General features: G+C 43.5%; 1 protein-coding gene and 1 long non-coding RNA gene across 6 annotated transcripts in view; one reads left to right on the forward strand and one right to left on the reverse strand.

Annotated features, from left to right (window-relative positions):
• Positions 1–26,094, forward strand: part of LOC138422660 (acyl-CoA dehydrogenase family member 10-like) — a 38,222-nt gene that overhangs the window by 8,177 nt on the left and 3,951 nt on the right. Inside the window, 8 exon segments of the mRNA XM_069557909.1 lie at positions 10,857–10,998; positions 13,915–14,096; positions 19,328–19,728; positions 23,144–23,284; positions 23,770–23,907; positions 24,033–24,123; positions 25,055–25,213; positions 25,888–26,060. Of these exon segments, the coding sequence (XP_069414010.1) occupies positions 10,857–10,998; positions 13,915–14,096; positions 19,328–19,728; positions 23,144–23,284; positions 23,770–23,907; positions 24,033–24,123; positions 25,055–25,213; positions 25,888–26,060 (1,427 nt within the window).
• Positions 1–26,094, reverse strand: part of LOC138422662 (uncharacterized) — a 48,156-nt gene that overhangs the window by 4,835 nt on the left and 17,227 nt on the right. Inside the window, exons 8-10 of one of the 5 annotated variants that reach the window (XR_011249964.1) lie at positions 20,155–20,251; positions 4,451–4,522; positions 1,579–1,672 (exon numbers count right to left, since the gene is read on the reverse strand). The exons of 1 other annotated variant lie outside the window; for it this stretch is intronic. This is a non-coding gene — a long non-coding RNA (uncharacterized lncRNA). Of the gene's footprint in view, positions 1–1,578; positions 1,673–4,450; positions 4,523–18,972; positions 20,904–26,094 lie in introns of those variants that run through there. 3 more of the 5 variants (XR_011249963.1, XR_011249962.1, XR_011249961.1) reach the window with 3 other exon arrangements.

The raw sequence follows: 26,094 nt of genomic DNA on the forward strand, positions 1-26,094 counted from the left end.
CTATTCAGCTCTAGTGTTAGAACCAGAAACAGCCCTGGACAGTAGTAAACAAGTAGGTGTGGTTGTGTTCCAATAAAACTTTATTTACAAAAAAACAGATGGGAGACACATTTGGCCCCCAGGTCATAATTTTCTGACCTTTGGCCTAGCTTATACATTTTAACATTTATGTGGTATTCCATTATATCGGTGTACCATGGTTGATTTAATCAGCCCTTTATTAACATACATGTAAGTTTCTAGTTTTTGTTATGAGCAGTTCTGCCCAATAGCCATGTACATAATTTTTGCTTACTTTTATAAATACATCTGTGGGAGAAATTCCTGAAAGCAGAATTACCACATCAAATGTAAATGTACATTTAAAATATTGTATTTGGGACTTCCCTGGTGGTCTGGTGGCTAAGACTCTGCACTCCAAATGCAAGGGACCCAGGTTGGATCCCTGGTCAGGGAAGTAGATCCCATATGCCACAACTAAGAGTTGCCCTGTTAAAATTAAAGATCCCACCTGCCACAATGAAGATCCTGTGTGCCACAATTAAGACCTGGTGTAGCCAAATGAATAAATAAATATTTTAAAGTAAGATAAAATATTACACTCCATAGAGGTTGTGCTTATTTACACCCCCATCAGCAGCATAAGAGAGTGCCCCTTTCCTTGCACGCTTGCCAACTCTTAAGATCCTAAAAATTGCTCTAACTTTAGTTCTAAAATTAAAGAGTTATTATTATTTGGATTGAGTTTTATAAGTTTTGCTGTTCTCAAAAGACATTCTGAGTTGGTCACATTGGTGATTTCTGAAGAATGGGATTACTTTGTCATTTTACTTTCATTTTTAAACCTTTCTATATTGTCTGAAATATTTTCAATGCAAGGCACTGCTTTATCGAAAGAAAATGTATCAAGTATACTATAAAGTATGCTATTTCTTCCATCCCTAGGTCTTAGATATCATTATGAATGCTATATATATTTTTGCCCCATAGCAGCTGTATTGTAGAAAGAAACATCTTTGTTAAAAAAAAAAAAAGCAACTCCTATACAAATGCTCACAGTAGAAACAATACTGATCCACCATCCACTGCTTTAGCTGTCTGTGGACCAAAATTTTCTTCTTTATTCTACAAAACAACACCCCCAAGTGAATGTTTCAGTGTACCGGCTATACTGCCCTGAGGGATTACTACAGCCTACAAAATGAAGGGCTTGTTTTGGAGTGCTGTCAGAATCTGGTTTATTCCCTCATGTACTTCCTAACCATGTGCCAGGATCATGTGAGTGACCTAATATATATGAACCAGCTAATAAGAGACCAGGGAAGAAAATTCATAATGTAGTGTCCAGCATCATCTCAAGCTGGTGGCATGGACTGATGCTTGGCAGCAGTGTCCCCTCAGTCACACATATTGTTACTGCTATTCCCTAGGAGGTCTAAAGCTGAGATTTTCCATTTCCTGAATTTCTCTGAATTCCTGGTAGAACCCACCTGGCACCACAGTGATGCCACAGAACCTGTATGGTAATTACCCTGCTCTCCAAACTTCAGCTGTTTGTCCATGTATCCTTTCACTTACCATGTGTTTTACTTTTGGTAGAGTGGGAGGTACAGAATCATATCCCTTCTGGAACTATAGTGAAGGCCTTGATCTCAGGTGGCGAAAATGGGCTCTGGATGAAATTTACGAGAGCAGAGATAACAACAGAAGATTTCTTACAAGAATTTGGGAGACTTTGCTCTGAAACTGAGTGATAAACATACTTTCCATATTCTTTTTGTCTAGAATAGTGGATGCAACACTCATGCATTAAATTGGTTTAACTAAAAATAAAGAAGAGAAAACCTGATAACCCCTTATAAGATTTTAAGCTATTTCTTCTATCCCTAGGTACTCAATTTTAACTACATGAATGAAAAATAAAAATTTTATATACTCAGACCCTCCATAAGCTATTGTTCATGTGAAGCTGGAATTGTTACATAATGGCTTTGATCAGAAAGCTTGTTTAACGCAGTGATACCATTGAGTTTTCTCTGGACTATGCATTGTTCTAAGCTCTTTATTTATATTAACTCACATACCTTCAAAATAACCCTGCTAAAATATAATTTAAAATATAGTCAAGTTCTGTGGATGGATGGTGGGTTTGATTGCACAATAGTGAATGTACTTAATGTCACCCAGAGGGCTTAAAATAGTAAATCTGATATTATGTGTTTTTACAATTTAAATATTTAAATAAGCTTGTGTTTAAATATATAAATATACATAGAAAACCTTATGCTAAGTGATAGAATGAAGCGAGTACAAAAAGACCACATAATATACAGTTCTACTTATATGAAGTATCCAGAACGGGTAAATCTTTAGAAACAGAAAGTAGAGTTGTTATTTTCTAGGCCTAGGAGTATTGAGGTGGTGGGGGTGCCAAATGGGTACTGACTGCTAATGGATATGGGTTTCTTTTTAGAGTGATGAAAATGTTCTAAAACTGACTGTGATGATGGTTGTATAACTTTATGAATATATTAAGAAGCACTGAATTTTACAGTTTAAGTGGGTCAGCTGTGTGATATGTGAACTGTATTTCAATAAAGCTGTTGGGAAAGATGAGGACAGAAGGAGAAGGGGACGACAGAGGTTAAGATGGTTGGATGGCATCACTGCCTCAATGGACGTGAGTTTGAGCAAACTCTGGGGGATAGTAAAGGACAGGAAAGCCTGGCATGCTGCAGTCCATGGGGTCACAGAGAATTGGATATGACTGAGTAACTTAACAACAACATGAAACTTGTGAAATGTGTGTGTTTGTCTGTGTATAATATAGCAGACTTGCCACTGCAGATTTTGAAATATGTTAAAGTAAGAGTTTTCAAAACCCAAACAGATAGAATTTGGACACACAAAAAGTGATCAGAAATTGACCTTCAGTGCATAATGGTGAAGCTCACACAATGCAGAATCATCAGATGTCTTCTGAATTACCAAAAGGAATCAAATAAAAATTAAATTACATCTGCTTAACTCACTTTTAGAGTTTAATGTATCTTCTTAGAGTCTTCTGAATCTTTTTAAAAATTGACAGTGAGTGAGTGAAATGAAGAACTCATTTAGGGACTTCCCTGATAGGCTGCAGTCCATGGGGTCGCTAAGAGTCGGATACGACCGAGCGACTTGGACTTTCACTTTTCACTTTCATGCATTGGAGGAGGAAATGGCAACCCACTCCAGTGTTCTTGCCTGGAGAATCCCAGGGACCGGGGAGCCTGGTGGGCTGCTGTCTATGGGATCGCACAGAGTCGGACACGACTAAAGCGACTTAGCAGCAGCAGCAGCAGCAGCAGCAGCTGATGGCCCAGTAATAGGGAATCTGCCTAGCAACATGTGATGCAGGTTCAATCCCTGGTCCCAGAAGAGATTCCACATGCTGCAGGGGAATTAAGCCCACAGCCCACAACTAGACTCGATGCAGCCAAATAAATACTTATTTTACAAAACTCATTTAACTGGAATGTTGATTTAAATAGCTCCATTCCCTAATGACTCATGTTTTACAACCTTATATGCAAAGTTCTGCACCAGGGCTGAAAGAGAATTCCTTTTGGCAGCAAGCCAGAGGCCTGGAATATGTATTTTTCTGTGTTGATGATAAGCTGTTCTTACTCTTAATGATGGCTGGTTCTCTTCTTTCCCTACTTCCAATCTTAGTAAAAGACCTCCGTGCCCGTGGACTCCTTTTTCTCTCTGCTGACCAGTGAGCGAGTGGCGAAGCAGTTCCCAGTGATGACTGAGGCCATATCTCAGATTCGGGCTAAAGGCCTTCAGACTGCAGTCTTGAGCAATAATTTTTATCTTCCCAATGGGAAGAGCTTTTTGCTCCTGGACTGGAAACAATTTGATGTGGTAAGCTGACAGGGATCCAGAACAATCTGAATCAAGTCTCTGTCTTTAGTTTAGGATGCAGCATTAATGCTGCCTCTCAGTAGGTCTTGAGTGGATGGGATGGTTATTCACACAGTTGACTGAGTTAGGATTAGACATGATAGGTGGGAAGGAGGACTTGCAAAGTATCACTGAGCTGTGAACAAGGTTATTTATGGGCTTTGATAACTGGGTGAAACCTCAGCTTCAGAGATTCTCTCTCATTCTGGACTTGAACCTTAGTCATTAGATAACACATGCACTTTATCAGCCCTCACCCTTTGACCTTTTCAAAGACCAACCCCCTTGCCCTCTATTTCTATGGCATTAATCCTTAGACCAGTGCTGTGCAAACAAACTTACTGCAGAAAAGGAAATGTCTAGTATGGTTGCTATTATCATACACGACTGTTAAATGCTTGAAATGTGGCTAGTGGCCCCAAGGAGCTGAATTGTATTTCATTGCAACTCAAATTATCATCCCACCATATGGGACAGTGAATAAAGGGCTAGACTATCAAAGTACCTGAGAAGACTGTGAGTCAGGAGATGGTCTTCTGTGCCAGGAGATTACTTCTGCGAAAGACTCTCTATTTTCCTAAAAGGAAGTATATGATTATTCTGGGACAAATAGGAATTATTGATAGATGACTGGCTTAAACTTCATTCAGTCAGAAAACACATTCTTACACAGCAGTGGCTGTGTGCTGGGCACACAGGTGTGAAGGGCTACTGTGTTCAATGTGGCTGACATGAGCCCTGCCCTCTGGAATATATGTTTGCCACATTTTAGGTGGTCAGTTGCCACATGTGGCTAGTGGCTACTATGTCGGACTGGGCAGTATAGCATTTCCGTGATTATAGAAAGTTCTGTTTGATAGTGCTATTTTAGAACATGACATCTAGTCGGATGACAGGCACAAATATGGGAAATTAAGCACCCAACCTAATACTCTTTTTCACCTCCCACTTCCTCATTCCTCGTTGTGCACAGCCTACTGAAATAGAGTCTTTTCCCTGTACATCCCTGCCTGGCTCCTTACCCACTTCAATTCTTGGTTTCCTGGCTTGTATACAGCACAACCCTCCTACAATCACCCTTCCCTTTAGGGGCTCAGGGACCTCAGCCAGATTTGAACCCTGTCTCTGCAGCTTGCTATGGGCAGCAGCTTTGATTCCCTGAACTGTAGTTTCTTCATCTGTAGTTCATAAACAGCAGTTTTGTTTAGGGTGGCTATGTGGATCCCACAGCATAATACATGCAAAGCACTTTACAGAGTGCCTGGCAGATAGGTAAGTATTCAATACACTGTGATTATTTTCAGAGATTGCTCCCCTCCAGTGCGGCTATGAGGATAAATAACTTGGCCAGGCTCACACAGGGCCTTTCTACTATTTAAGGACTTGTGAGCTTCTTTAAACACAATGGACTTCATTCAGACTTCACAGACTCCCTGGCATGTGCTTTCCAGCAGCTTTTCTGATGAGTTTTCATAGTTTTGTTCTGCAAGAGACCTAGAGTGTTGAAAATCCTTTTTCTCAAGAGCATGGTTTATGTTTTTGTTTTCTAAAGCTATAAGACGAAAAAAAAATTTTTTTTGATGAGGGTAAAGATAGTGTAACCACTCCTATGATCTGTGTCATCACTGGGGGCTGTTCCTGACCTCTTCAATGTAATAGGAATATATATATATAGCTCTGCTGAGGCGTATATGACATTCAAAAATGTTTTCATCCATTTTCTTTCTTTTTTTAAAAAAATATAATGTTATTTATTTTTTGGCTGTGCTGGGTCTTTGTTGCCATGCAGTCTTTTCTCCAGTTATGACTGGGGTGGGGGGTACTACTTGAGGTACAGGGAGCGGGTGGTGGTGCTGCTGCTGGTTCTCATTGTGGTGGCTTCTCTTGTTGCAGAGCATGGGTGCTAGGGCTGTGGCACAGGGCTTAGTTTCTCTGGGGCACGTGGGATCATCCCAGACCAGGGATCAAATCCATGTCTCCGGCATTGACAAGTGGCTTCTATACCACTGAGCCCCCAGGGAAGCCCCATTTTCTGCCCCCCGCCATTTTCTTTTAATTAAAAAAATTGAGGGGGACTTCCCTCGTGGTCCAGTGGCTAAGATTCCACCCTCCCAATGCAGGGGGCCTGGGCTGGATTTCTGGTCATGGAACCAGATCCCTCATTGCCACAACTAAGAGTTCATATGCCACAGCTGAAAAAAAAAAAGATCCTGGGTGCTGCAGGTAAGACCCGGTGCAGCCAAAGAAATAAATAAAAATAAATATTTTTAAAAATTCAACATTTTTGAATTGTGAAAGAACATAAGATTTACCATCCTAGCAATTTTTAACTGTGGAGTTCAATTAGTGTTAAGTATATTCACATTGTGATGAAACTCATCTCCAGAACTTTTTCATCTTGCAAAATAGAACACAGAGAAGGCCAGGGATCTCATCCAATTTAAACCTCAAGAGTTTTTTTTCACTTCCCCACATGTAATCACCTATGAGAAGAGGTGTCTGTTCCTCAGACATGGCCCAAAGCCCCTGCATTTGCTACCCTTTCTCCTCTTCTCTCAGCTGGTACAGCTGTGCTCCTTTCCTGCCAGGTCATCTGTTGATTAGAAACACTTGGCTTCTCCATGGCCCTTGGTGGACATTTTCTTTAGAAGGAGCGGTCTTTGTCTTTTTTTTTTTTTTTTTAATTGTCATTCAAGTTATAAGGAGACAGGGAAGGGTAAGTAGAGAGGTCCAGTTTTTTCAGGACATTCATTTACTTGAAAGAGCAGTTCTCCAACCTTGAACAGTGGGAATTTGGAGGAGAGGGAGGGGCCCTCAGGTTTGTCCTTGATCTTGGAGAGCAAGGGTCAATTCCGGAGTGAGTGAGGGATTTAGTTCTATTCTTAGGACAGACCCAGAGGGTATTGTTTACAGGCCTCTATGGCTGTTTTAGACCTGCTTACAGGAGATCAAGCCCTAGGGACAATGTCAGAGGACTTCCGGGGGTTGCTGGATCAGAGGTAGCCTGACATTGAACAAGCTTTTCAGAGTTCTCCTGAACCCTCAGCTGCTGCTCACCAGTTCTGGACTGGATACAGTTTTAGGCAAGACTGCAAGGAGGCTCTTTGCATGAAAGGAACTGTGTTGGGACTTCCCTGGAAGTCCAGTGGTTAAGACTTTGCCTTCCAATGTAGGGGGTATGACTTCTATCCCTGGTCAGGGAGCTAAGATCCAACATGCCTCTTGGTCCAGAAACCAGAACATAAAATAGAAGCAATGTTGTTACAAATTCAATAAAGACTTAAAAAATGGTCCACATCAAAAAAGTCTTTTAAAAAAGTTCTTTAAAAAAGAAAGAAAGGAACCATGTTTCTGACATTGAGGATCTCTTTGGTGTCAGCTCTTCTGTGGAATTTATCTGTCTAGGCTGAGTACAGCTGTTTGTTTTTCACTTCTGAAATATGCACATTAAAGTCTTCTTTTATAACAGTAAACACTGCTTTTTGAAAAAACCGTAAAATACTTTCCCTAAACCTGAAATATGCAGCTTGTCTTTTGTCCTGTGCAGCCACAATACCTAGTTTTGGAACACATTCCAGTTTCACTAAGTTTCCCAGCTACTGTTAAGATGGGTCTTAAGTTGCTTAAGTGAAGTCACTCAGTCGTGTCTGACTCTTTGCTACCCCATGGACAGTAGCCAACCAGGCTCCTCCGTCCATGGGATTTTCCAGGCAAGAATACTGGAGTGGGTTGCCATTTCCTTCTCCAGGGGATCTTCCCGACCCAGGGATCGAACCCGGGTCTCCCGCATTGTAGGTTGACGCTTTACTGTCTGAGCCACTGTTAAGATGGGTAAGATGGCTATCAGTGTTTTCAGTTTCCTGACAATGAACCTGCAGTCCCTCATGGCCTCAATGCTGGTACAAGGTCTCTCACCATGTCTGAACCAGAACTTTTGTTTTCTGAGTCTTCCCTCAGGCTGCATCCCAGTATTTCCAAATCACTCCACTTAAAAAAGCCACATCATTTTATATCATGACACTCTTATTTGTTATAACAAAGCTCCACTGTCTTTTTTCTGCTCTTCTTTTCAAAAAAACATACCAGGGTATACACGGGAACACCACTTTTAGGGACATTTATCTCTCCTTCCTGCCCCTCCCTCAGGTAGTAGAATCCTTTCTGGAAGGTGTCTGCAAGCCAGATCCCAGGATGTATAAGCTGTGCTTGGAGTGGCTCGGCCGGCAGCCTTCTGAGTCCATCTTTCTTGATGATCTTGGACCAAATGTAAAAGCAGCTGCCGGCCTTGGTATTCACACCATTAAGGTAATGGTCACTGTTTTTTGAACCCCTTTGTGCTTCAGGCACTAGTGTAAGTATGCTTCAGACAGTTGTGTAAGTATTTCTTTTTTAAAAAATTTATTAATTTTTGGCTGTGCTGAGTCTTTGTTGCTGTATGTGGGCTTTCTCTAGTTGCTGTGAGAAGGTGCTAATCTTCATTGCCATGCAGGGGCTTCTGATTGCTGTGGCTTCTGCTGTTGTGGAGCATGGGCTCTAGGCACACAGGCTTTGGTAGCTACAGCATGTGGGCTCAGTAGTTGTGGCTCCCTAGCTCTAGAACACAAGCTCAGTAGTCGTGCTGCACTGGCTTAGTTGCTCTAAGGCATATGGAATCCTCCCAGAGCAGGGATCGAACCTGTGTCCCCTGTAATGGCACGCAGATTCTTACCCATCGTACCTCCAGGGAGTCCTAGGGTAAGCATTTCTGTGCAGTCCTCTTACACTCAAGAGTCAGAGTTGCCTCTGGTGGTTTTTGCCCTTGCTGCCACAGTCTTTTTACCTTTTAATTATGAAATTTAGGTGATTAGTCACTTGTATTTTCAATAAGAAGACACACACATACTAAGAAGGCAGTCAAGAAAAAGTCACACAGGGAGGTGAATGGCAGACTTAAGATGGTTCAGGTGACAGGTTGATCTGGTGATGCAGTTTTGGGTGGGGACCCAAGAAGCTACCAGCACCCAGACCACCTCAGTGCTTTGAAGCAGGAGAAACCATGTGAGAAGGGGTCTCCATCCAGCTTTCTACATTTGGGTTTTCATTATTAACTGGTCTATAGGGACAGAGTGGACACTACAGTACAATATTCTGTCCTCTTGGGAAAAGGGAGTATCATGGACATTTAACCGTCACTCTTCCCAGCAGATAAGAAAGATTAACGTGGTTAGGTAGTAAATGGAAGGAGGAAACCCATTCTGAGGCTTTCTCATCAGCTGACTTTCTGGCTCCCAAGTCTTTGCTCAGGCTATTAAAAAATATTTCTCTCTAAAAAAGTACCCTCTTAGAGAACAGGTAGGAGGAGAGGTCAGGGTTGTCTGGGGATCCATGCTCAATATTCTCTTTGAAACAAGGTTCATGACCCAGAGACTGCAGTAAAGGAATTGGAAACTCTTTTGGGATTTCCATTGAGAATGGCTGTTCCAAACATTCGCCTTGTGAGAAAGACGATGGAAATTCCCAAAGACTCCTTGGAGAAGTACCTCAAAGACTTACTGGGGACCCAAGTCATAGGTAGTTAAGTCTCTGCATTTTGGTAGAGGCTAGGCTTTCAGTCTGGCTCTCACTTTCTATCCTGGTGGAATATGCTGGAGATAAAGATGCTATGTGGTGAAGAAAATAGCTATTGGGCTCTGCAGACCCGGGTGCTGCTCTGTTTTGCTTGGGAAGAAGCACTGACCTCCTTTGCTATGGGTCCCCAGAGCGTACTTGGCCCTTGTTCCACGTGAGGCTGTGGCGTGGCAGCAGTTGCCTGCAAACAGCTGTCCTGGAGGAGAACTTGCAGTATGTGCCTCGGGTGTTTGGGTCTTTCTGATATTTTTGAGATGACAGCTTGTTTTGTGAAGGTGACTTAAAAGTTGCAGGAGTTTCAAATGAGAAAATGTGTCTCCATCTCTTCATAGGTTGCTCTCTCATTTTTCATATTCCACCCTCAGGAAAACAGGTGATTCATGAGCTTCTGAAGAAACTCCTACCTGGGCATAAAATTTGGCCTCCCCTGTTTGATCCTTCAAAGTTCTCTTTCTTTGCATGTAGCTTCATGTGAGGATGTTTTCTAGTGATCGGATTGTTCCTAGAGCCTCTACAGAGCTGAGGGACCATTTTGAATCAGAGCAGAGTTTGGGTAAACTCCGGGAGTTGGTGATGGACAGGGAGGCCTGGCGTGCTGCAGTCCATGGAGTCACAAAGAGTCGGACACAACTGAGCGACTGAACTGAACTGAGCCAATTCAGACAGACTCCCATTTCCTGCTCCTTTGACCAAGTGAAACGAATCTGTGTGTAGAGTTCATATCATTGTAAGACTAGGGTTAATTAGGCTGTTTCTGCAAGGGAGCCGCAGAGTTTAATCTTTGTGGCGGGAAATCACATCTCCCCAAAGCTCCTTTGGTTTGAGCTGTAGGCCTCTGCATAGCTCCTTTCAGCTGTCACACCAGTGTCAGGTGTGGTGTGGCCAAGTATGGGGTGAGGGTCACACAAGGGCACTTTTCATCCTTGGCTTAAAGTATTCCATTTAGCAAGATGGGTTGCCATGACTGTGCTTGTAGTTGATAAACAGAACTATAAAGCTTTTCTTTACGGTGCAGGAGTTGGCAAGACGGACAAAACTGGATACCTGTGAAAGTGAAAATTGTTGTGGTGTAAATCCAGTGGCCTTTGCCACATTGCAGCGTGACATTCTGGACCGAAGCCGGGGTGGGGGGTATGCCTGGGATGCAGTCATGTCTGGTACCCAGGGAGGAGATGCTTTCCTTATAGTGCATTCCAAATCAGGATGCTCTGTGTCCATGTACAATACTCCTTAGAAAGTAAGACTCTCTGTCCACATCTGTCCTCCAGAGCTGGTTTGAGTTTTCCTTCCTTTCAAACTTACAGGCCCATTGGAACTCCTTCAGTTTGATCACGGGCAGTCAAATCCCACCTACTATGTCAAGCTGGCTAGTCATCAGCTGATTCTGAGGAAGAAACCCCCAGGGACACTTCTTCCATCCGTGCATGCAGTAGAGAGGGAGTTCAGGTAAATTCTCAGGGTGTGTGTGTGGGGTGGGGCATGCTCTGTCTCCAGCCTCCACAGCCCCCTCCGCCCCCCGGGGCTGGCAAGTCAGTGCCCCATCAAAGTGCCTTGAGACATTTAAAATTACAAGTATGACTTTCCAAAATTATGTTAGATAAGAACATGTCACCCAGTTTCATTCAGGAGATTGTTTTTTCTTTTCTCTGTCTAAACCACTAGGAGGCTAGGAATTTTTGGAATTCTGTTACTGGGGCTTTAGCCCAAAGAAGCATGGCTTTTAATTGATAGTTATTGAAACTGGGGGATTCGTTATGTGAATACCTCTACTTAAAAAAAAAAATTGTAGTTGATTTACTTGCTAGTTTTTGGTGTACAGCAAAGTGATTCAGTTATTCAGTGAATACACACAAACACAGAGGTATTTTTATGCAGTTTATTTACTTATTTTATTATTTTTGGCTGTACTGGGTCTTCGTTGTGGCGCACCGGCTCTTCATTGCAGTGGCTTCTTCTGTTGCAGAGCGTGAGCTCTATCTAGGGCACGTGAGCTTCAGTAGTTCTGGGGTGTGGGTCTAATTACTCTGAGGCATCTGAGATCTTAGTTCTTGGACCAGGGATGGAACCCCTGTTCCCTGAGTTGGCAGGCAGATTCTTAACCATTGGACCACCAGGCAAGTTCCTAAACAATGTCTCTTATAAACAGTACCTATTAGGTCTTGTGTTTCTATCTGGTAGGACAATTTTCATCTTTTAATCAGAATGTTTACTCTATTAAATTTAATGTAATTATCAGTATGTTTGACTTAGGTCTGTAAATGAACCATTTTTTGTCTCGTTAGTTTTTTGTTCTCCTTGCCTTCTTTGGTCAATTGAATTTTTTAAAGAGTTCCATTTTAATTTATGCATTTATTAATTTTTAATCAGAAAAATAATTTCAAGAAAATTTCATCACTTCAGCCAGAAGTTCATTCATTTTTCTTGGCAGGATGATGGAAGCCCTTGTAAATGGGTAATGTCCAGATTTACTTTTTATGTTGTATACTCAAGGTACAGAAGAGAAAAGCCCATATAATAACTCTAATTTCAGTTTTCTAGAGTAAAGAAAAATAAAATTTGGGTAGAAGAGAAAAGAGATTTTATACGCACCTCCTATTTGGTAGAAAACATCTACTTTTTTTAAAAAAAAATTCTAGAAATAATTTCCATCAAGTTGTATGTTTGTTTTCGTTTTTTTTATTGTGGCTTTCTAAACTTCTAAAGTTGCTTTGTAATATGCTTTGTAAAATAATTTTATTGATTGATTTTTGGCTGTGCAGGGTCTTTGTTGCTGCACTCGGTCTTTCTTTAGTTGTGGAGAGCAGGAGCTGCTCTCTAGTTGTGGTACACAGGCTTCTCATTGCGATGTCTTCTCTTGTGGTGAACCACAGGGTCTAGGGAGCTGGCTTCAGTAGTTGGGTCTCTCAGGCCCCAGAGCATGTGAGCTTCAGCAGTTATAGTACACGGGCTTGACTGCTCCATGGCGTGTGGCATCTTCCAGGACCAGGGAGCGAACCCATCTCCCCTTCATTGGCAGGCAGATTCTTAACCACTGCACCACCAAGGAGGTCCCTGTAATATGCTTTTTAAGTCTGTGTCTTTTTTCTCAATTTTTAAATTATGAAAAATGTGAAACTTACAGAGTAGTTGAAAGAAGAAAAAGATAGCATAATAAGCACCCACTTACACTTCAGCCAGATGGAAACATTGTTAACATTTTGCCATATTTGCTTTCTATATATGTGTATGTATATATGTGTATTTTATATATATAAAATATTATAGAAATAGTAATAATTATATAACAATATAATTTTATAAAATAATATTCTTATAACATTTAATAATTGGTAAATAATTATAAAGGATTATTTTGTAAACAAATACATATATATATATACATATTTTTTAATTGTTGTTTTTTTTATATATTTAATTTTTTTGCTCTGCTGTATGGCATGTGGGATCTTAGTTCCCTGACCAGGGATCAGACCTGTGCCCCCTGCATTAGGAGCATGGACTTTTAATCACTGGACCATCAAGTATCTTTTTAATAAATGTATATAAAAAAGATTAAACTTTAGAAGTAAGCTGCAGGCAGCATATATCTCCTAAAAATAAAGATATTTTCTTTCATAGCAGTATTACATATAAGATAATTAAAAAGAATTGTATAACTTAATATCTTGTCCATGTTCAAGTCAGGATAAACAGTCCTAATGGAAGACTTTTCAAAACAACTTTTTAGAGTACTAAGCTGATTTCTAGGAATGATGAAGAGATGGATTAATGACATTTTGTATGCCACTCAAACCACTGAATAATGATGAAATTATATCTAATGGGAAGGGATACTTATGGAATCTTCACTGGAGCCAGACACATTCCAGACACTCCATATATAAATTTTCTCCCTTAATTCTTATAACTGCCCCTTGAAGATTAAGAAAAACAAGCTCAGAGAGGTTTACTATGTTCCTCAGGATCACACTGCTAGGAAAGGCAGAAGTGGGACTTAAGCCTGGTTCTGTGTGCTCTGACTCCCTCTCAACAGCTGCTTTCCTATATTATCATACTTAATCCCATTCCTGATACCTTCTACAAGTGGACCAAAGAGAAGAGAGGCATGCTGGCAAGGGAGTATAAACAGGGGTGGGGGGGTGGTGTGTGTGTGTGTGTGTGTGTGTGTGTGTGTGTGTGTGTGTGTGTGTGTGTGTTGGTTTGGAGAGGGAATACTTCTAACCTCTGCTTATATGCAGAAGAAAAAGGAAGTTTTCAGTACTCCCACCCAGCATTCAGAGCTTATACACAGGACAGAGCAGTGCCCTGACTAACAGCCTGCCACATCACAGGCTACTGACATACCGTTTGTGTCCCTCCCAGCATCGTCGGCAACGCCTTCTATCTGATGGAATACTGCCCAGGCCTCATCAACAAAGACCCCTCTCCACCAGGCTTGGAGCCCAGCCAGAGGCAGGCCATCTACACAGCCATGAAGAGAGTCTTGTGCAAGATTCACAGTGTGGACCTCAAGGCTGCGGGCCTGGAAGACTATGGGAAACACGGTGAGCACAGGGCCCCTTGTCTTCTGTGCTGATGTTTCCTCACTGGTCCTCTGCTTTATGGATTTGGATGGTATCAAGGTATTAATGCATCAACCTTTGCTAATTGTGAGTTGGGCTTGTTAGTTTCCTACTTGGAAAGCCCGTTTCATTTTGTGGAGGTGTTGCTTACCTAGACATTTTGTCCAGGGATAAATACCTTCATGAAGTACAGTATCTCTCCTCCCTGCAATTTTTATCTGACTGTATCTTTAAACCTTTCTTTTTTTCTGATACTGCCCAAAGGTAGTTAAGATACCTACTTTCTTCGTTTTCTGCCCTTTCCCATAAATATTCTTTTTAACAGGGATAGATTTTAAAAACGCCATTGTGCCAAATATTTGTTTATATAATTTGCTTTTACTTTTTTCTTTTCTTTTTTTGTATCTCAGTTTGAGTTCCTGCTCATTCTTTTGAGTATTTGTTATCATCAGGTTTTTTGCTTTCTTTTTTTTAAAAATCAGAGTTATTGAAGTGTAGCATTTTATGAATTTTGACAAATGCACACGATTTGTCGGTTTGTTTGTTTTTGGCTGCATCGAGTAGCATAGAGAATCTTAGTTCACTGACCAGGGACTGAATCCCTGTCCCCTGCAGTGGAAGCCTGGAGTCCTAACCACTGAAGTGCAAGGAAATCCTCCACTAACACACATAGTTTATAATCAAAATCACACCTGTCCCCATGCTTTTGCATGTTGAATCTTTATTGTGAGCCAAAAAATTGTACCTCTGCCCTGCAGAGTTCAAGATTATGTAACTCTTGACCAGTTTGCATTCCTGTGGCTATGGGTAACTGCTCAGTCATGTCCGACTCTTTGCAACCCCATGGACTGTAGCCCACCAGGCTTCTCTGTCCATGGGATTTTTTAGGCAAGAGTACTGGAGTCGATTGCCATTTCCTTCTCCAGGGGATCTTCCTGACCCCAGGGATTGAACCTGTGTCCCCTGTGTCTTCTGCATTCAGGATTCTTTACCACTGAACGACCTGGGAAACCCATGCATTCCTAGCTGTGGTCAAAAAGAATCTCTCAGCTAAGCTGTATTTTCTTCTTTCTCTGCTTTTAACCAAAACACCTATGTTTTCTGTAGGATCATATCAAGGGCTGCAGTATGTGTTCAGTATATGTCAACTTCCTGACATACTTCTACCAACTTACCTAAAATTCTTTCACTCCCTAGACACATGATCTGAATTCTCAAAACTGACAATTTGAGACACTTTGCTACCACAAAGCAGGCTTGCCAACTTCCAGCCCCAGTTGAGGTTCTCCACACCTTCCAAGTACATCCAGACCCATATCATCCTCCCATATTTTAACCTATTGACAAGAGTTACAAACTGTCAGTGTTGCCTCTGTTTGGTGGTCTCAATGGAAAATATTTACAATAAAACTTTTGTTTTATTATTTATCTGAAATTCAAATTTAACTGAGTATCCTGTATTTTATCTAGGAGCCCTCAGTTCAGTTTAGTCGCTCAGTTGTGTCCGACTCTTTGCGACCCCATGAACTGCACCACGCCAGGCCTCCCTGTCCATCACTAACTCCTGGAGTTCACCCAAACTCATGTCCATTGAGTCGGTGATGCCATCCAGCCATCTCATCCTCTGTCTAGAGCCCTAGTTACTAGTAAAATGGCCAGTAGGCAAAGACAACAGATGTTGCCTATATTGATCCTTTATTTCAGGATGGAAAGAGCCCTGGACAAGAAGTCAGGTGCTGATTTGTGGGGTGACCTTGGACAAGCCCCATTATTTTGTCATAGTTTTCTCAAGAGTAGAGGTTATGTAAAAAAGCCCTGCCCTGCCCCCCTCACAGTGCTGATGTGAAAAGCAAAGGAGATGGCAGCTGTCCCAGTGCTGTGAATGCAGATAAAGCCTGTCACATGAAGCAATGGGCAGTGTGACATCGCATCCTGCAATGGAAAGAGAACAGTTTAAGGAGGGCTCTCTCACGTGCTAAGTGGATCCTTTGCCTTTTAGTTTTAAAGTGCTTTTTACAGTGACCTATTAGTGTGACAAAGAGACAAAGTAGAAATATGGTGTCATTTTTTGTGACTCAGGACCAGCCTCCCAGGCTGTGTTTTCAGCCTGACAGCAGAAAGCAGCTTCCTCAGATTTCACATTCACTGATCCAGCTAAAGGGGCATGAGATCTTCCTTTTCAAGAATCCTGCAATTTCTAGAGTTACGTCAGGAGCCCAGCTGCTGGGCAGGGCATTGGCTATATATAGCTAATCTGCCATCTGTGTAAAATGAGTGTACTTAAAATTTGAATAAATATAACTGTTTGTTTGCTGAAGTTAAAAAAATCTCTGAAAGGACACCTAAGACTGGTCATGTTGGTTGCCTTTGGGGAAATGAGCTGAGTGGCTGAGCAAAGGGGTGGGAGAGCCTTGCCCACACCCCCTTTTGTCACTGTAATTTCAAGGTATGTGAATGTATCATTTGTTCAAGAGAACACATTTAAATTTTTTTAGGCACACGAAATGATCTAATCAAAAGGGACTTTTGACAAAGATGCTTTAGGTCCAATCTAGTTATCACAAATAACCTTTCCACCAAGGACCTGCAGAGAGCATAATTCCCTTTTCTCATCCCAGAGGGCAGGCTGCTTTGGGGAGGAAGGGCATTAGTGCTTGGCAGGCTTGCTCAGAACCAGTCTCCAACAGAGCAGAGACACAGGGACAGCTGCACCTGCTTCCCATGAGAAGGGAGTGTGCACAGCGCCGGGGTGGTATGTGCATGGGGGGGGTGGGGCGGGGGAACATCCTAAATCCATGTAGGAGATTAACCTGAGGGGCTCCTTCCACAAAGGTTCAGCTCCTGGTGGCTTCAATATTTGATTTCTTATGATAATTTTCAAACTTACAGAAACATTCAATAGTGCTGTGAATAACTATATGCCCATGACTGATTTTAACAATGATTAACTTTTGCCATGTCTGTTATCTTTCTCTTTCTGCATCTATCTATTTGCACAATTAACAAAGTGGTTACAGACCCTAACACTTGACTTCTGAGTGCTTCAGTATGCCTTTCCTAATAATAACATTTCACAGTACCATTTCACACCCAAGAAAACTCATTGTTTTCCCCAGTATCTAAGACCCAGTCCATATTCAGATTTCCTCATTTTCCTCCTTATCTTTTATAAGTGAGGTGGGTTTGTTTTTGGTTTGTTTTTTAAGTCAGGATCTGATCAAGGAACCTAGAACAGTACCCCTCTTTTTTTAAATGAATTTTTAAAGGGACCAAGTCAGTTGTCTTATGATTTGTCTTGATTATTACCTTATGGTTTCATTTACTACTTTGGACTTCTTGTAATTCCCAAAATTGAACTCTAGTTCTAAAGGCTTGATTTTATTTTGAGTTAAAACCTTTCATAGGGACTTCCCTGGTGGTCCAGTGGTTAAGAATCCACCTGCAAATGCAGGAGCCACAGGTTTGATCCCTGTCCAGGAAGATCCCATGTGCCTTGGAGCAGCTGAGCCCACGTGCCCAGCTACTGAGCCTGTGCTCTAGAGCCCAAGAACCTCAACTACTAAGCCCGAGTGTCTGGAGCCCAAGGTCTGCCACGAGCAGCCACCGCAATGAGAAGCCCAAGCACTGCGACAAAGAGCGGTCCCTGCTTGCCACAAGTAGAGAAAGCCCACACAGAGCAACGAAGACCCAGCACAGCCATAAACGAACAAACTAAATGAATGAAGTGGTTCCTAAAAGATTACTCATTACAATTAAAAAAAAAAACAGCCCTGCTGGATTCTCCAAAGGACGGTGACTGAGTACTCTGAGTGTGCAGTTCACTGCAGAGAAGGAGACCAGTCCCTCTATCCTTGTCTTCAAGCTTCTGGGGAACATTTTTCTCTCAGAGGAGGGGTGAGGGCTTGGCTTAGAGCCATGGACCTGATATGTTGTTTATTGAAAGTGATAGTAATTGTCATTTGACAACAATGGCAGTCACAGTAATAACAGCCACAATTCACTGAGAAGCCTTCTGTGTCAGTGCTGTGTTTGGCATGTTATAATATGGACTTCATATGGCCTCACAGGGAATACAGGTGTCAGTACACTAACAGTGCTGATGAATCAGTGGCAGCTTAGAGAGGTTAAATCAACTGAACAGCTTGACTATGAACCAGGCAACTCTAGAATAGAAAGTATGTATTTATGTGGCATTCCAGAAAAGATAAACTATAGGAATAGATCTGTGTTGTCCCCCAGAGGAAAGGAGAAAGATTTGATTACAAAGGGCCCATGTAACTTTGGGGATGATAGAAGTAAATATACCATTTCTTGAGGGCAGTGGTGGCTGCCTGACTAAACTCAGAATTGTATACTTTACAAAGAGGATGTATGTCCACTATACCTTAAATTTTTTTCAAAAATCATTTTTTAACAAGGCTTGATGCATATGTTAAATAAAGAAAACAGAGCATGGGAATTCCCTGGTGGTCCACTGTCCAAGACTCCACTCTCCCAGTAAAGGGGGTCCTTGTTCCATCACTGGTTAGGAAACTAGATCCCATGTGTGGCAACTGAGAGTTCACATGCCACAACTACAAATCCCACATTCCACGATAAAAGATCCACCCTGCCACACCGAAGATGGAAAATCCTCCGTGCCACAACTAAGACCTGGTACAGCCAAATAAATAAATATATTTTTTAAAGATAAAAAAAAAGAAAACAGATCATGTCTAGAGTGAGTTATGTGATGATGATAAATGTGTTGATCTAGACAAAATGGTGCCCAGAAACTAGCCATTAATCCAGTCCCCTGTGACACTGTTATCAACATCATGGCAGGGCTCCCAACAGCCCAATATGACAGCAGAAGTGCTTTGGGGAATTCCTGATTAATTTAGTTTATTTAGGAAAAGAAGAGATAAACAGCAGGAAGCAGGCCAACTGAGTCAAACTTCTGGCTCCCAGCCCATGGAATGTAAGCTTGGACCCATCTCCTCCCTAAGACCCGGATCCTTGTCTGTAAAGTGGGGATTAAACACTCGTGTGTGGCTCCAGGAATTCAGTGAGCTATAATAACGCATGTTAGGCACTTAACACCAAGTCTGATAACATGTAAAGTGCTCAGCAGTGGTAGTAGCTACTGATGGAACAACAATACTGTTATACATTAGTACTATTAAGGGTTGTTTGGGGGGTGGTTCTCACTGGTTTTCTTTGCCTCTGCTTAGGGCAAGCAAGCTCGGTGACTGTGAAACAAACTGGAAAGCTGACTGAATTTATGTGTAACCTGGCATGGGATTTTCCAGTCAAAAAGAGGTTCCAGATTTTCAAGGAGATGCTGGCCACCAAACCGTTAATGGGGTCCCACCACTCATGGTCCAGGCCACAGTCCCTGCTGAGGACCCCAAGCATGAGAAGTTATGTCACCTCCACAGACTCTTCTCCAGCTCTTGCCTCAAAGGGAGCTCTGATCTTCTCTCCAGAAGGCCTTTCCCCCCGAGTCAGGGAGCTGTATCAGCAACTGAAGGAGTTTATGGAGCGACATGTGTACCCCGCAGAGCCGGAGCTACAGCGTCACCAGGCCTCGGCCGAGAGGTGGACCCCCTCCCCACTGGTCGAAGATCTCAAGGTAAAGCAGCCTTTCGTTAGCACAGCCCAACCTCAGCTCGTCCACTGGCCATATCTGTTCCTTCTTAGGCAATGAGAGATGGAAGATTGAGTTCAATGGTCTCTGCTTGCCACCACCACTAGAAAGAGCCAGCCCTAGATCATTCAGTTTCACTTCATTGCTCTTTCTGTGTGACCATGTCCAGGCCTGATACTCACCCCAGGCAGAGGAGTGCCGAGTCTGTGGCTTCTAACTCTGAGGCAGGTGGACTCATTTTATACATGTCTGAATCATGTAAATTTGAGACCAAGTGATATAAATTGCATCAGTTAAATGACTCTCTCTTAAAAGAATCTGTAACATCAAACCTGAAGGGCCACATCAACTGTAAACTATGTTTATGCTCCTGACACACAGTGACATCAGTTTAGTGTATAATGGAAATACCTGCTGTTCTTTTTCAGGATTGGTCGTGGCTTGTGTTACTTCTTAAGTTATCTGAGGTCTTCAGGAGCACATATTCTGCCTATAATGCAACCATCACCTACATTAAAAAGAAACAGCATTGAATTTTGTTCATAGTTATAAACCTATTGCAAGGTAATGAGAGCTCAAACATGGCAAAAGTAGAAAGAGTTCATGACCTGGAAAGAATTCTCTAAAATTCTCGGGCCTCTGAGATAATGACTGTCAACAATTTGATTTATAGGCTCCCGGCTCCTTTCTTCTGGTACATAATAATACATATTATTATCATTCCTGTTGTAATGAAAATGTTTTATGCATTTGAATCTTCCAGTTGTTTTATGTTATTTAATGTTGTATCCCATGTCCACATTGGGGGACCACATTGGGGGTGCACCGTAATTTATCTACCCTGCCCCTGCCTGAGTGACACTGTGGGGATTTCAGTCTGGGTCACTCCAGGTCACTGAAGCAGCAGAGTGAGCAGCTGGTTGCTAACATGGACAGGGAAGCTGAAGAGCCAGCTGAAGGAGACAGTAGAAGCCAAGGGAAGGCTGGCTATGGGGAGCCTGGCCATGACTGTTACTAGGCAGTGTCCAGATGCTTTCTTAGGACTCCAAGATTGAGGTGGGAATTTTCAGCCAGTCACGTGTAGGTCCCATGCTCACATCTTCATGCCACTGAAATGTCTACGGTGAGAGAGCACCCCAGAATAAGAAGGGGTTTGGATCCTGTGCAAGCAAAGGCTATCGAATGCTGTTACATACTTCTGTGTTCACTTACTGTTTCTACAGTGTCAGTTTAAAAGAGAAATTTGTTGCTCTGGGTCTTCTTCATGGTGCGCAGACTGTCTCTAGTTGTGCACACAGACGTTTTTTTCCTCTTGTTGCAGCGCATAGTCTCAGCAGTTGTGGCCCATGGTCTCTAGAGTACATGGGCCTTAGAGTGCTCAGGCGTCTCTAGTTGCAGCCTGCCAGCTTTGTTGCCCCACAGCGCATGGGATCTTAGTTCCCCCACTAGGGACTGAACCTGTGTCCCCTGCATTGGAAGGCAGATTCTTAACCACTGGTACCAGGGAAGTCCCAGCATGAATTCTTTGAAGTAAAAATTCTGGTCCAAGGATGAGAACATTTTTAGTTGTTGTTTGCTTTGGGTTTGTTTGTTTGGTTTTGTTGAACTGCACCACGTGACTTTTGGGATCTTAGTTCCCTGAATAGGGATCAAACCTGGGCCCCTGCAGTATGAGTGAGTCCTAACCACTGGACTGCCAGGGAATTCCTGAATGAGACCATTTTAAGTTTTTACAAATACTGCCAAATGTATTTCAGAAAGCTGCCATTCTATGCTCCCATAGGACATTGTGAAATGTCCTATCCCCCACCTGCTGACCTGCACACTTAATCCTCACCCATTAGATGTACCCATCTCATGCAAGGAAGTGTTGGAAAAGCAGACACTCATGCTGTGAACACTTTTAGACTCGAAAATGAATGCATATGAAAAATCTGCTTTAGAGAACATTCTGCATGCAGTCATACCTGAATGGGAATCATGATAACTAAGATTTTAGGGGAGAGTGGTGAAGTTATGGCTCATGGGTTTTATTCAGTGTTGTTACTACCAATAAATAAGAATATTTGGCATTTACACTGCATCTCACAAATCCTATGAGGTAAGCATCATGAACCTCAATTTAAAGATAAGGAATCAAATTTGCCAGGGACACAGCTAGAAATAATAGCACCTGGACTCAATCCAGATCTTCTGGGCTCAGATCTATATGTTTTTCCCTCCCACAAGATGATTCATTTCCTTATTCTTCCTCTTCTCAGAACTCTCTTGCTTCCCTTCCTATTCTCCCTTCCTTTCCTGCTTCATTTGTTCCAATTAATCTGTCCTTCTTCTCCTCGGTCACTGCAGTCTCAGCTAATTAGCATAACACAGCCATGAAACAAGTATATGTGCTGATTCTAGTAGTATGTGTCCTAGAGGGCAGTCCCAATGTGATAGGAAAATCAGCCAGGTGGTGCTCTCCCAGTGGGAAGAATTTCCATCATCACTAATATTTAGTGCAGCCCCAGCTTCTGGCACACTATATTCTGTCACTACCTGGGACCAGAAGAGTGAAGTGTTTTCGAGGGGGAAAATAGCTGGCACTCACTCACTGTATAGCTGGACTGCAGAACGTCTGTCCTGCTGCCATTCTTTACGCTGCCTTGGTTCCTGTCCATTTCTGAGCCTCCTTCTCTAATCTGAGCTCCTGCTAATTTTCCCACTTGGATGCTTTTTCCAGTGAGTCAGTCACCTCCATTCCTACTCTTGCTTGCTCAGTAGCTGTGACTGGTAGGGTGAGTGGTGACCGCCCTAATACAACAGATGAGGAAACTGCCACAGGGAGCTCGCCATCTTGCCCAAGGTCTCCCAACAGGTGTGGTGGGGCAGGGCCTGAACCAGGCAGTCTGATTCAGGGCCTAGGTTCCTGACCCCCAGGCTAGACTTCCTGGTTTCCCTATCAGGAACTACGTTCAGAAACCCAGGGTTACTTCCCCAGGAACAAAGTTGTGCCTCATGAAGAAGGCTGGATCAGGGGATCTCCTTGGGCACCTCATCAGAGCAGCTGAGGCTGCTGCCAGATGTCCTGGCCGGTTCCCTGCAGGCTCACTGAAGGACCCTTCATTCTCTGTGTTATGGAGCGAGTTTTATGCTACATCATGATGACATTAATGATGCTAACAGTGAGGGGGTGGGGCAGGTGGGGCATCTGGGATACAGACACAAGGAAGTGAACTGATTGCCACCATCCCTTTTAGGAATGGGCTGTCCCCAGACTCTTCCTACTCTCCTCCCACAGATCTGTGGGGTTGTATCCAGCCTGGTAGTGTGGACTTACTCATTATTTTCCATGGGCCAAGATAGTATGACAATCACCCTATGTGGATCCCTGATTTTTTTTTTTTTTTTGCTGTGACAGGAGAAAGCCAAGGCCGAAGGACTTTGGAACCTTTTCCTACCCCTGGAGACTGATCCCGAGAAGAAATATGGAACAGGGCTGACCAACGTGGAATACGCACATTTGTGTGAGGTCATGGGCACGTCTCTGTATGCTCCCGAGGTACCTTTACCATCTTCCTCAGCATGGGAGAAAATGCTTGTCCTCCAGAGAGTTCAGCCATCCTCCTGGGCTGACAGGGTTCCCTGCAGCGGCACCGGACTCAGAAGCTCTGACGCAAACTCAGACTTCTTATGAGTGAAGATACTGCAGGCAGGTGGCTGGAGCAAGAGCAGGAAAGGAGCAGGGGGTGGACATCTTCTCGAGAAATCTTCTCAAGTGAATAGAGCCTGGCTGGCTTCCGTGGAGCCTCAGTCCCCCAGCTCTCCTCTCCTCCTTCTCTCCCAACAAGCTCTGTGGTTGAGCTTAGGTACTCTGAGCTGCTGTACTCACAATGTCCTTGGTCTCTGCATCTTTGGGGAGAGGAAGGACTTTCATAGGGTGTCAGAGGGCATGTATCTTGGAAGGAGCTCCGGCCCATGCTTCTGGGGAATTTGAAGTTTTGAATACGATAAGGCAGTCACCTTTGTGCTTTTTCTCCTTTTCAGATCTTTAACTGTTCTGCTCCAGACACAGGGAACATGGAGCTTCTGGTTCGATATGGCACCGAGGAGCAGAAGGCCCGCTGGTTGGTTCCATTGCTGGAGGGAAAGGCTCCCTCCTGTTTCGCTATGACTGAGCCCCAGGTACCTACTTTGAGTCACCCACAGGCGCTCCTCGTCAGGCCAGACCCTTACCCAGCCTCATCGGGCTCTGCCATCAGGGACCTCGGGACCCTTGCCAGCTCGAATCAGAATGTGCTCTCACTCAGGTAGCCTCCTCAGATGCCACCAACATTGAGTCTTCCATCTGAGAGGAAGATGGCTTCTACGTCATCAATGGTCACAAGTGGTGGATCACAGGTATTTGGCCTGAAATTCATTTTTCAATCACGTTTATGTGGGTCTTCCCTGATAGCCCATCTTTTCTGCCCTGCTGTTGTCTGAGAAACTGTGGGAGGGACTAGCTTCATTTCCAGTTAACACAAAAGAGATTCTGTCTCTGTTCCCAGAAGAGGCAGCAAACCCTGAGAGAACCAAAGGTTCTACATGGACTCCAGGTGACCCCACATGTGACAGTTCCAAGAATCTCTCCTCCACTTCCCACTCTCCTCATTCTGCTGTGGGCATCTCCCTTTAGACAGGCCGGAGGTCACTTCCTCAATGGTGCCCCCTCTTGTGAGGTCAGCTGTGCTATAGCAGAAGGGCTGGTGATAATCCTATCGTTCACTAGGCTTTAATTCTCCAGGGCCCGTGGTGCATGCCACGGGGGAACTCCCCTCACTGAGTCTCCACCCTTCCCCAGAAGGTCTGTGGTATTATCCCCACTTCACAGAGAAGGAGACCAGGAGAAGTGACTTGAGTCACTGCCCAAGGTATTAGCTCCCCTATTGGCAAGTAGGGAACCACCCAGAGTTCAAGGCTGGCCTGACTCTGAAGCCTGTGCCCAAAGCCAGCATGTTTCCACCTCCTGTGGAAACAAAGCAGAATAGGCTGCCACTGATAAAGTAGCAGTTTTCAGCCTCTTGTCTTCAAATTATATTTTCAATCCGACGTTGTGCTTTAAAAAACAAAACTAAACTGTTCTTAGGATGTTGGATTCCTTCCTCACTGGGACAGAAACCAATTGCTCTTATTGCTGGTCAAAGGGCTGCATGGCCTCATCTGATCACGTGACATCTTAAAGGGCCCCATCTGCTCGCTGATTTCAGCTTCTCTGGGCCAGGACTGAGTGTTTAAGGAGAGCTGATGGCCCTGGTGTCAGATGATGTGGGTCTGTCTCCTTTCTTGGCAGGCATCCTGGATCCTCGCTGCCAGCTCTGCGTGTTTATGGGAAAAACAGACCCACATGCCCCACGCCACCAGCAGCAGTCCATGTTCTTGGTTCCCATGGATACCCCAGGGATAAAAATCATCCGGCCTCTGAAGGTGTATGGGCTGGAGGATGCACCAGGTTTGTCCCTTGGGAACAGCTCACTTCTCTGTGTGGGTCTGGATCTAGGGAAAAGGCTTTGGACAGCAGTTGCTCCAGTGCAGAAGTAACACCTGTAAGAGTCTGAGGACATTTGGAAGGCCACGTGCTCCTGCATTTCAGTTCCATCCATGAATATCAACCATGCAGGCAAGCTTCAGACAGGCATCCATCTGTTTGTTTTTTTTTCTCTTCTAATCATACAAGACAAGCAGGACTCTAGGAGGTAAGGAAGCCACAGAGGATGGAACAGGAGGCAGGAAATGCCCTCCAGACCTTTTCTCGTAGACCACAGCGTGGACAGCCTATCTCCTGGCCTGGAGGTCCTCTCACAGGGGCTCTTTCTCTCTGCTGATGGTGTCCACATTTTGACTTCAGAGTTTCCCTAGGGTCACTACACTGTGAGAGTCATAGACTACTAGGAGTTCCAGTTTAAGTTAGAATCACGTTTTATAAAAGGAATGCCAAACTATTCATTTGACATTTTAAATTACCAATTTACCTTCCATCTGCAATAGCCTTGTTCCTGCCTTCCATCCTCCTTCAATCATGTTCCAGTTAGAAGTCTACAAAAGGGCAGGGATATTGATGAGATAAATGCATCCAGAGAAAACAGGAAAGCAAATTGCTCAGGGGTACTCTACGGGTTTTTTCAGGTGGCCACGGTGAAGTCCTGTTCGAGCAGGTGCGCGTGCCCAAAGAGAACATCATCCTGGGCCCTGGCCGGGGCTTTGAGATCCTCCTAGGCCGACTAGGTTCTGGCAGGATCCATCACTGCATACGGCTGATTGGCTGCTCAGAGAGGGCGCTGGCGCTCATGAAGGCCCGAGTAAGTACTTCCCTTTGCGCCCGTCTCGACCAGA

The sequence above is a fragment of the Ovis canadensis genome, chromosome 17, assembly GCF_042477335.2.
Source record: "Ovis canadensis isolate MfBH-ARS-UI-01 breed Bighorn chromosome 17, ARS-UI_OviCan_v2, whole genome shotgun sequence".
Classification (NCBI taxonomy): domain Eukaryota; kingdom Metazoa; phylum Chordata; class Mammalia; order Artiodactyla; family Bovidae; genus Ovis; species Ovis canadensis.